Below are 12,492 nucleotides of genomic sequence, written 5' to 3'. Positions count from 1 at the left end.
AAAATGATGCTCAATTAAAACAAAAAAAGTGACCAAAAAAAAAAGCAATCACCCAAATTTATTAAAAAGTAAAAATCATATTTGAAAACAAAATCATGTCTAGTTTAAAAAATAAAAATAAAAACTATAACGCTCGCTCACAGCCAAAAAAAATAAAAAGGCATATTATTGCATGGGAAAGTAGGGGGTGGAAGGCAAGGAAACGTGGCGGTGTGGCAAGTGAAGCATGAGTTGTTATGTGATGGAGGCTAGAAAATTATTTTGCAAAATAGTCTCCAAGTTTCTTTCTAATTACATTAAGTATTCGTTTGGATACTGATGAAAATGCCAGCATCTATGTTTGCATTTTCTTTTTTTTCTGTTTTTATTTTTTATTTTTTATTTTTTTTTTAGAAGCACGTTTCTGTGGCTTTTATGCTTTTGTGGGTCCTGTGCACTGTTTATGGAATCCACAAACCTCTTTTTTCGACAAAACTTTCATTAAAAATTGGTTTCATGGCACTATTCATACATTTAAAAATTATTTTGTTACAGTGTTTTCAATTTTCAGCAAAATAAACGATATCCAAACATATCCAAAATCTCTCCTTATCAGAATTTGCTACAACTGCACACTTATTTACTTTCTACATCATTTACTTTAATATCCTCTTTTAATTTTGATCTCCATCTACTTAGGATATATTACATGCTGATAAGGAAATACCCCTAATTTGAATTCAATAGACTAAGATCGAAATTTCCCAAAGGATAGGAAAACACAAAAAAGAAAAAAAAAAGATTTAATTGAAGAAGAAAAAACTATTACATTTCAAAAGTCTCAAGACCTCAAACTATTTATACAATAACTTTTTATTTTTACAAAAATAAGTAAGTAATAAATTTTGGAAATATTTTCATTCGAGTTTTTTCTTTCCAAGTTAAACTCTAAAGGCTTAGGTGCAAAAATGATTTTTCTAATTTGATATAATTTAATCATTTTATGGATTTAACAATGAAAAGAATTAGAGGTTCATTTAGCTAATACTAAAAGTATATGGGAATTACAAGTGAAAATTGACTATGAAAACTTCAAAATAACTAATTATTAAAAAAAAAAACCTATGAATAATACTTTTATGGGTTTTCAGATGTTAAAAAAACATTAAAACATCACTAAGGGTCTATTTAGTTAGAGAAATTTTAGGGGGATGGAAAAGGAGGGAGAGAAAATAATTTTTGTGGGTGTTTGGTTGGAGAGAAGAAAGGAAGGAAAATTGGTGGAATGAGGGTGTTTTCTCTCTAGACCCACTAAAATATTTTCTCTCCAAATCGAGGAGAATACTAGAGAGAAAAAGGCTTCCCACCTGTGTGGATGAAAGAACCAATGTGCAAAGTGCACATGGTTTGTCATTTTCTTCTTTGGCCTCTTTCTTTTTTTCTTTTTTGGTTTTCTTCTTTGGTTTTTGTCTTTTTTTGAACTTCTCTTTTTTTTTTTTTTTTGGTCATCTAGTTTGGATGCTTTCGCTTGTTCTCTTTATTAAAAATTAAATAAAAAATAAAAATTGAAGTGTCCATACACAATTTTTTTATTTAAAAAAAAAAAAAAAGCGTTACCTTTTGTTTTATTTAATAGGGACATACTTGTAAATTTTTATCAACTTCATTTGTCATCTTCTCATTTTTATTCTTATCCAAACAAATTAATTTTCCATCTCTCCACTTTTCCATCATCCCAACCAAATACATATGAGAGAAAGCTAAATCTTTTTTATTTTCCTACTTTTCTATCTATTCCTCATTTTCTATTCTCTCATTTTTTTTTTTTTTTTTCCATTTCTCCAATCAAATAGAGCCTAAGTGTTTATAAGTATATTTTATTGTCCATATTGATTTTTTTTTTTTATAATATGTATATTGTACATGTGTAAGAAGACATAAATAAGTTGGTTATAAATTTGAATTCAATAGACTAAAATTGAAATTCCCAAAGGATAGGGAAAAAAAAAGATTTAATTGAAGAAGAAAAAGCTGTTAAATTTTGAAATTCTCAAAGAATAGGAAAAAAAATGAAAAAGAAAAAGAAATTTATTTGAAGAAGAAAAAACTATTACATTTCGAGAGTCTCAAGACCTCAAATTATTTATACAAAAACTTATTATTTTTACAAAAATAAGTAAGTAATAAAATTTGGAAATATTTTCATAATTTGAGTTTTTTTTTTTTTTTCCAAGTTAAACTCTAAAGGCTTAGGTGCAAAAAATATTTTTCTAATTTGATATAATTTAATCATTTTATGGATTTAACAATGAAAAGTGTTTGATCAAGGTTCATTTAGCTAATACTAAAAGTACATGGGAATTACAAGTGAAAATTTACTATGAAAACTTCAAAATAACTAATTATTAAAAATAAAAAAATAAAATAAAAACCTATGAATATGTTATACTTTTATGGGCTTTCTACCAAAAAATTTTAAAAAAATAATAATAAAAATAAAACATCACTAAGTGTCGGTTTGGTTGGGGAGATTTCAAGGGGATGGAAAAGGAGGGAGAGAAAATAATTTTTGTGGGTGTTTGGTTGGAGAGGAGAGAGGAATGAAAATTGGTGGAGTGAAAGTGTTTTCTCTCTAGGTCCACCAAAATTCTTTCTCCTGAAATCGAGGGGAAAAATAGAGAGAAAAAGGCTTCCTACTTGTGTGGATGAAAGAACCAATGTGTAAATTGCACATGGTTTGTCATTTTCTTCTTTGACCTCCTTATTTCTTTTTTCTTTTCTTTTGGTTTTTCTTTGGTTTTTGTCTTTTTCTGTAATTCTCATTTTTTTTCTCATCTATTTTGGATACTTTTTTCTTATCTAGGTCCACCAAAATTCTTTCTCCTGAAATCGAGGAGAAAAATAAAGAGAAAAGACTTCTTGCTTGTGTGGATGAAAGAACCAATGTGTAAAATGCACATGATTTGTCATTTTCTTCTTTGGCCTCTTTATTTCTTTATTTCTTTTTTGGTTTTCTTCTTTGGTTTTTGTCTTTTTCCGTACTTCTCAAATTTTTTTTTTTTCCTCATCTATTTTGGATGCTTTGACTTGTGCTCTTTCTTAAAAGTTAAAAAGAAAAAAAAAATTTTGAAGTGTCCATACACAATTGTTTTAATAGAAAAAAAGGTGTTACCTTTTGTTTTATTTAATATGGATATTATTGTAAATTTAACTTTATTTTTCATTCTTTCATTTTTATTCTTAACCAAAAAAATTACTTTTCCATCCTCTAAACCAAATAGATATGAGAGAAAACTAAATCTCTTTTATTGTCCAACTTTTCTATCTATTCCTCATTTTTCCACTCCTTCAATCAAATAGAGCCTAAGTGTTTATAAATATATTTTACTGTGTACATTGATTTTTTAATTATAATATATAATGTGTATATTGTACATGTGTATGGAGACATAAATAAGTTGGTTATAAATTTGAATTCAGTAGACTAAAATTAAAATTCCCAAAGGATAGGAAAAAATGAAAAAGAAAAAAAAAAGATTTAATTGGAGAAGAAAAAACTGTTACATTTTGAAATTTCTCGAAATAGGAAAAAACGAAAAAAAAAAAAATTAATTGATGAAGAAAAAACTGTTACATTTCAAAAATCTCAAGACCTCAAACTATTTATACAATAACTTATTATTTTTACAATAATAAGTAAGTAGTAAAATTTGGAAATATTTTCATAATCTGAGTTTTTTTTTTTCCAAGTTAAACTCTAAAGTTTTAGGTGCAAAAATGATTTTTCTAATTTGATATAATTCAATCATTTTATGGATTTAACATTGAAAAGTGTTTGAGGTTCATTTAGCTAATAGTAAAAGTACATGGGAATTACAAGTGAAAATTGACTATGAAAACTTCAAAATAACGATTTATTAAAATAAAAACCTATGAATAATACTTTTATGGGTTTTCTAACATTAAAACACCACTAAGGGTCCATTTGATTGGGGAGATTTTAGGGGGATGGAAAAGGAGGGAGAGAAAATAATTTTTGTGGGTGTTTGGTTGGAGAGAAGAGAGGAAGGAAAATTGGTAGAGTGAGGGTGTTTTCTTTCTAGGCCCACCAAAATGTGTTCTCCTCAAATCAAGGAGAATACTGGAGAGAAAAAGGCTTCCCACCTGTGTGGATGAAAGAACTAATGTGTAAAGTGCACATGGTTTGTTGTTTTCTTTTTTGGTGTCTTTCTTTTTTTTGGTTTTCTTATTTGGCTTTTGTCTTTTAAGGACTTCTCAATTTTTTTCTCATCTATTTTGGATGTTTTGGCTTATGCTCTTTCTTAAGAATTTATTAAAAAAAAATTGAAGAGTCTGTACACAATTTTTTTAACAAAAAAAATGTTACCTTTTGTTTTATTTAATAGAGACATAATTATAAATCTACATCAATTTCATTTGTCATCCTCTCATTTTAATTTTTAACCAAACAAATTACTTTTCCATTTTTCCAACTAAATACATATAAGAGAAAACTAAATCTCTTTTATTCTCCTACTTTTCTATCCTCTCATTTTTCTACCTCTCCAATCAAACAAAGCCTAAGAGCATCTGTAGCAGATGTTCTATAAAAAAATACCATTTTAACACACCAAAAGCCTATTTTATTATTTTACCACATCATTTTACAACATCCCATTTATCAGATGTTTTATCATTCAATTCTATACATTAAAATAATATTTACTTAAAATAATATATTAAACTACTTCCCCATCATCATCATCATCAACAACAACAGCACAACCACCTCGACTGCAACAACGCCGACAGCCACCACCGGCACAAACCCACATCCACCAACACCACCTTATAAATAAATAAATAAAAACTACAACTAGAAAAATTGTTGCGACCACAACCACCAGAAAAAAAAAATAAATAAATAAAACCACCAAAATCAAAACACAATCGCCGCCACCCACTGCATCCCACACACCCACCCACTGTCACTGCCAACCCACCCACCGCCGACCCATCATTCGGAACCCATTCACAAGCTGGTCCTCCCACCACCAATTTCGCACAACAGAACCCACCACCACCGATTTGCCCATCACCAGCCGACCCACCCACCACTGAATCTGACCATTGCAACCCACCACCAGTGATCTGCCAATCACAATCTCAACCCACCCACTACCAAACCGGGTATCAAATCATTGCAAAAAATAAATAAATAAATAAAAACCCACAACGACAAAGATCGGAGTGAAAGAAGAAAAGAGTGAGAAGAAAAAACTGAGGGTGATGTCTGAGAGGAAGAGAGAAAAACAACGAGATTGAGAAGAAAAAAGAGTGAAAAAAGAAAAGAATGGAGAGGCTTGATGTCTAAGGAAGCATGAGAGAGAAGAGAAATGAATAAAGTGAGAGAGAGGAGAGAGAAAAGAGAATAAAAAAATATTAAATTGTTATACCATTTCTGCCTATACCGTGTCAAAATTGAAAGGGTACTGTAGCATGTTAAAAAAATTTAACACATTTAACACATCTGATAAAGCTCCGTTTTTTGTATTTGGTGTGCCAAATGCCAAATATTATAGCATTTAACACAAATACAACATCTGTTGTGGATGCTCTAAATGTTCATAAGAATAATCTATTGTCCATATTGATTTTTTTTATTATAATATATAATATTTATATTGTACCTGTGTATGGAGACATAAATAAGTTGGTTATAAATTTTCCCTCCCATGAAGTCAAATCCTCATTGTCTATCAATCTTTCTTTGTGGAATCTATCACTAAGCTAAACATGCAATCAGCTATATCATCCTATGACCATTAATCACAGACCAAGACTATTCTAAATCATTTTAAAATCAACTGCATCCTCGGGTGCTTGGAGTACAGATAATGGTATCTTTATCCTTTATGGGCATAAAATTATCAGTCTTGTACCATTAGCTATATCCACTTGCGTATCTTTGGGACTTCCAACCCTCTTTCCTTCTGTTTCACATGTTATGCAGTGAGCATGTTGTGGGTACTTATGATTATATTTTTGGAATTAACTTATGATTGCCAGAATTGGTCCCTGTTTGCCAATCACAACTCTGGAATTTTCAATTTTAAAAGCTAGATGACTACCTTTTATTTTTATTTTTAAGTTAGTATTCTTTACTATTTGTTTTCTTTTGCATCTATTATGTTAAAAAATGCATAATAAAGACCAATGTAATATATTCTTTCGGTTGATCACCCACCTTTATCAGAGATAGCTCCTGCCTTTTAAGAATTGGCTGTTAAATTAAAATTATCCTAAAAATGGTGTTGAATATCATTTTCCTTTCCTTTTCCCTTTCTATCAAAGACCACCTCAGCAAGTTCTTTTTGCTACTGTTGTGTTGAACAGCTTTCTTTAAGTTCTCAGTCACGTAAATCACAAAATGTACAGCAAGTAAGGAAGCTCTCAACATTACACAACTAAAGTGATGTGGAAAATTACCTTATCTGTAAGCACTCCCTGGCTTTTTACTTTAATGACGCAAGGTTTGCTTACGTTACAAAACTAATGGATTTTTCAAATGAAGATTAGCCTACAAGTATTGGTGGGGGTATGAATTGCATTAACAACCAAGAGCCATGTAACTCAAGTTACTCAACTGACAATTTCTTATATTTTCAATAGAGACATTCAGAATCCAATTCTCTCATCATTATAGTAATTATTGAATTATGAATTGCATCAACAGAATTCTTGTTTCGCTACAATGTGACTTATTATTCAAGAATGCTAGTTTGCAAGTTATAAGCCCTCGACCAAAAATCAATCTATCTAGGTTCATTTTGATTTTTATCAACTTGTTCAAAGATAATGATATGTTTTAGAAGAAACGAGAATGCAAAATGATTACTTAAATGATTCTCAAAGCACCTAGCATCTCATCAATAGCTATTAAAGTAAAAGTAGAAATTACATCTAAACGAGTGATGCTAACACAAGATTGAATATAGTTAATAATTTCCAATTAAATTATGGTATACTTAGACACACAGAGTTTGAATATACCTTAATTGCCAGAGTTTTTTTTGGGTTCAATGGCATTGATCCCCTTACATTAATTAATTAATTAATGTTATTTTGATGAACAAATTGCTTTGGATCCTCAAATGGCCAATTCAAATTGAGTAGGCATGTGCACGATAAAGAAGTCCCAACACTCCACATATTGCTCCTTTGGAAATCCCAAGTTGGAATCCTACCACAGTATCCAAAGGAAAATTCTAGCTAGTACAACGTCAAAAAGAGGTTAAATTTTAACAAGAAAATGGAATCGTACGATTTTAGTCCCTCTTACGTTAATCAGTAAAATCCAACCTCCAAAATTAATTAAAGAATTAACCTAAGTAAGAACATACGTGTATCACATTTGGCTAAAATTAACCAGCATCTCCAGCAGTTCGAATCTTGCAATTAAGCTTTTATACTATAAAGATGAAAGGGGATAGTTAACATACACAACAGAGAGTAAAGCTCAAAGTCTTATCCAAAATTCTAAACCTATTGATGTTACTTTCTAGTATAACCTCCATTGCAAGCAAGGTAGCAAATTGACCTTTATTCCATTTGTCATGATCTATATATAAGGCATAGATTTAAACCAAATGCAACCCAACAACACAACTCTAATCCCTCACCTAAATCCTCACCTTTGCAATTAAACCAAGATGGCTCTTGTGACGCAAAAGGTGCCACAATCAAGAGGTGATCGCCATTTCTTCTCGAGCTCCGATGACAATGCGATGATGAAGCAGATTCAGGCCACTCATGCTCCAGATGGCCGAGAGGTTGAAGTGAAACCTTTCCTTCATATCATTGAGGACATTTTTAAGCGCGCTGGATTTGGCATCCCCGGCTTTATTCAAGTATGTACTTTAACTTTATACTAAAGAATTATGCATTTGTTTTACATTAGGAGTGACGCTAGCCTTGTCTATTTCACACACCCAATTACATATATTCATGCATACAAATGCCACATAGCAAAATAAAGGGTAAAAAATAGACATGAGTGAAATTGTTGAGGGAATATGTGCACATCACATTGGTGCGTGTGTATTTTGTGTGCACTAAGATGCATGCACTGGTCATTATTCTAATCACAATCAATTACTTTAACAAATTGTAAAAAGAAAAAAAATAAGTTGTGATATTTATTACATATGTAGCATTGTATTCGTTATGCAGTTGCTAATCATTAATTGTTGACCAATTGCGTAGGGAACAGAAGTGCAATTTGAATCAATGGAAGACAAAGCCCTCCATTCTAGCGACATCTCTGACATGCTGGACCTTTTGTCATACACGATTAGCAAAATTTCCTGCGAGGTTTTAAATTATGGCTTATTTATTTATAAATGTGGTTACTGCATGTGGTTGGTCTCATATATCTTAACATTCATAAAATTGCTTTTAATCTTACATAAGGACAGCACAAGATTCAGATGGAAATTAAAAATGCAAATTTTTGTGTGTATAGAATTAATGCAATTTAATCATTTTCTTTCGCAATAGATTTTGTTTATGCCATGCACACTATGTATGACAGATATCCTGCAAGTGCTCCGGTGGTGGAGATGCTCATGTAACAACTGTAGCTATATTCAATGTACTCACAAGCTATTCATGGGATGCAAAGTTGGTGCTAGCCTTGGCTGCTTTTGCTGTGAACTATGGTGAATTTTGGCTGGTGGTGCAGCTTTACCCTACCAACCCTCTTGCCAAATCGGTTGCATTCCTCAAGCAAATGCCTGAAATATTGGAGCGTGCTGAATCCTTGAAACCAAAGTTTGAGGCACTTAACAACCTCATCAAGGCCATGTTGGATGTCACCAAGTGCATCGTTGAGTTCAAGGAGCTTCCTTCTCAGTACATTACTCCAGACGCACCTGAAATGGTTGCTGCCACTGCTCATATTCCAACAGCAGTTTATTGGACCATTCGGAGCATTGTGGCATGCGCTTCGCAAATTATGGGCCTCATAGGCATGGGTCACGAGTATGTTTCCTTTGTACAACCCCCCAGAATATCTTTTTCTTTTACTTTTGCTTGCCATTTTATTCTCAACAATTAATACTGCCGAACACATCCATTTTCACAACTTGTTAAAATTTGCAACTATGATACTGATAATTGATCAAAAGTAGTAAGTTCGTGTAAACAAGAGTAGATGGACAATATTTACCGCTCACAGTTTCACACATTAACATATTATAAATTTGGACGTGGGATTAGGTAAGTCTTAGAAATAGTCATCTCGAGTATTAGCAACATGTCAATGCCATTGTGATTTACATGTTGGTATGTTGCCACGGCACTAACAAAGCAGAACTGCAGGCAGGAGTAAATAACAAACAGCACTATAATAATAATGCTACATATTAAACAAATTTCATAGTTTTTTTTCATAATTTCAGAAGGGGCAGATTGTGCTGAGTTCAACATTACTGTCACATGAAACAGATATCACTTTTGTATACAAATCATAACCTGTTACCTATATATATAAATATATATATATATATATATATATATATTTATTTATTTATTTATTTATTTAAAATAATGGAACTCGTTGTGTCTAAACTTTTTGGATTTGTAATTTCTCTTTCACCTGGGCTGCACTGGTCTCAGGTACATAGCAGCAACTACTGAGGCTTGGGAACTGTCGAGCTTGGCCCATAAGGTCAACAACATACACAGCCACCTTCTGAAGCAGATCACTCTTTGCCATCAACACATTGGTGAGTCTTACTGGCCTTGATCACGGTAATTCACGTTTGATTATATATTCACCTCATTTATTTTTTAAAGCAAAGCGGACCCATAAAACAAAATATAAAGTTCGTCCTAGTAGTTTACGCCCCTGACAAGATATAGTAAAATGGTTTGATGTAGAGGAGAAGAGGCATATTGAAGCATATCTGACACTAGTGCGTCTCTTTGAAACACCTCATCTCGACAACATAAAGATACTTAAGGCTTTGATTTATGCAAAGGAAGATCAGCTGCCACTCTTTGATGGTTCTAACAAGAAAAGGGTTTGCTATCTATAACTATATCTAAGTTTTCCTTCTTGCTCTGCACTATTTTTTAGTAACATTTTGTAGTGGCTGTCAATCCCTAATCTTTTTGCATCTAGAATAACCTTGGTCGACTGTGATCATATCATGCAATTAATAGATATTATGTTGAACTTCTTCAAGGATATTCGTGAGGACCTAAATTTCAATCAAATTCCAACACATTTGTGTCGTAATCATGTCTTGTTTCTCAGTTACTACTCTTATTAGCAGTATTTACGAAGACAGTTACTTGAAACACGGCTAGATCAACGATTTCAATGAATGTTTCTGAACCTCTGAATATTTGCACTGCTAAATTAAAACAGGCTAGCATTGAGGTGTTGAGAAGGAAGATTGTATTGCTGTTTATTACAGACCTGGAAATCCCCCATGAAGAGCATTCAATCCTACATCAAATGTACACAGAGTCGCGACACCAACAATCGAGGCCTGAGAGTCAGTACGAGGTTGTGTGGATTCCAGTGGTGGACAAGTCTACCCCTTGGAACGCAGACAAGGAAAAGCAGTTTGATACCTTACAAGGGATGATGCCGTGGTACTCGGTGTTCCACCCATCACAGCTTGACCCAGCAGTCATCAAGTATATCAAGGAGGTGTGGCACTTCACTAAGAAACCTATACTTGTGGTGCTTGACCCGCAAGGCAAAGTTGTGAACCAAAACGCAGTTCATATGATGTGGATTTGGGGAAGCATAGCATACCCTTTCACTAGTTTAAGGGAGGAAGCACTCTGGCGGGAAGAGAGCTGGAGAATTGAGCTATTGGCTGATACCATTGAACCACTAATCTTTAATTGGGTATGTTCATCATTTATCTCATGCCTATATACCAAAACTTTTCCAAAAATTCAATTTTTTATCCTTGTATTTTAGTTCAATTTTGTAACAGGTATATATGGGTGACCCTCATAAACTTTTCTTTTAAACTTTTTCCATAATATTTTTTTTAAGATAGTTAAAAAGATAAGTTGTGATTATTGTATAATAAAAGTCAAATAAGTAATAATTTCATGTAGAAGTGATGTTTTACTATTACAATTTATCATTTTAAATGTTTAAAAAGTTAAGAAAATTTATCATAGGAGCTTTGCGAATTAAAAAATAACAATTTAAAAAAAAAAATTAACTATTATTTATTATATTGGTGAAATAACACTAGTTGCGTTTATTGTTATTTCAATTTGTAAAATTTGTGGTAGTTTTATTGTTTTACTAGTAAATCTTTTAAGTCAGACGATTCCATGCATATTCCTTTAATGGAGTAATTTAATGGTGTGAACTTGATGGTATTTAAGGTATCAGAAGGGAAAATCATTTGCTTGTTTGGAGGGGAAGATATCGAGTGGGTGCGAAAGTTTACAAACACTGCACGTACTGTTGCAAAAGCTGCCAACGTTCCAATAGAAATGCTTTACGTAGGGAAGGGCAACCCCAGAGAAAAAGTTCGCAAAAACAACAACATCATTGCTGCGGAAAATCTTAGCCACCACCTAACAGACCTGACTCTAATCTGGTTCTTCTGGGTCAGGCTTGAAAGCATGTGGCACAGCAAGATACAACACGGGAAGAGTGTGGAAAATGACTCCATAATGCAAGAGATTATGACCATGCTGAGTTTTGATGGGAGTGAGCAAGGTTGGGCTGTGATATGTAGAGGATCAGGGGCATCGGAGATGGCAAAGGCCAAAGGGGACACCATTTTGACGGCCTTGACCGAATATGAACAATGGAAAGAAACTGTCCCGGATCTAGGCTTTGTGCCAGCACTGATTGAGTACCTCAAAAAGCTCCACACCCCACATCACTGCAACCGTCTGATACTGCCTGGCGCCACCGGGAGCATCCCCGAGAAGGTGGTTTGTGCTGAATGTAGCCGTCCCATGGAGAAGTTCATCATGTACCGTTGTTGCACCGATTAATTAAGTCTATGAAGTAAGGGTTGTGAGCTTGTACTATTAGTTTTTCTCTGAATGAAGAAGAACACGTTGGTATATTTAATTTTTATAACTCCTAGAGCTTGCTATTATATTACTCGGAGTTTTGAAAAATTTGGACGTTTCGATTTCTATGTGTGATTAATAATGTTGTATAATTATATCTTATTAATAAGATGAGTGCTGATCGTTTTTAGTACTTTAATTTATTAGCTTCTTTTCTTTCTTTCTTTCTTCCTATTTTCTGGTTTTTTTTTTTTTTTTTTTTCAATCTCATTCTTTTTGCAGTTTCCTCTTCTCTCTTTATCTCTTTGTTAGGATGCCTAGTGAAGGTTGTAAGCACATTCGGCTCTTTCTAACTCCTTTATCCAAAGGGGTAGGGATCTTTTGGGCCTATTTCAAATCATTCTCTTGTGCAAAGGCTTTGGGCCATCCATGAGCCCACTTGTT

The 12,492-nt window shown here is 32.8% G+C and overlaps 1 protein-coding gene across 1 annotated transcript; it reads left to right on the top strand.

Annotated features, from left to right (window-relative positions):
• The first annotated feature begins 7,617 nt into the window (after positions 1-7,617).
• Positions 7,618-12,247, top strand: LOC126718334 (protein SIEVE ELEMENT OCCLUSION B-like). The gene is made up of 7 exons (XM_050420465.1): positions 7,618-7,889; positions 8,245-8,352; positions 8,573-9,021; positions 9,658-9,767; positions 9,922-10,064; positions 10,415-10,906; positions 11,404-12,247. The coding sequence occupies exons 1-7, from the start codon at positions 7,692-7,694 to the stop codon at positions 12,025-12,027; spliced, it is 2,124 nt and encodes a 707-aa protein (XP_050276422.1). The 5' UTR covers positions 7,618-7,691; the 3' UTR covers positions 12,028-12,247.
• Positions 12,248-12,492: the final 245 nt, after the last annotated feature.

The sequence above is a fragment of the Quercus robur genome, chromosome 3, assembly GCF_932294415.1.
Source record: "Quercus robur chromosome 3, dhQueRobu3.1, whole genome shotgun sequence".
NCBI lineage: Eukaryota > Viridiplantae > Streptophyta > Magnoliopsida > Fagales > Fagaceae > Quercus > Quercus robur.
This window is presented reverse-complemented; position numbering and strand designations above follow the sequence as displayed.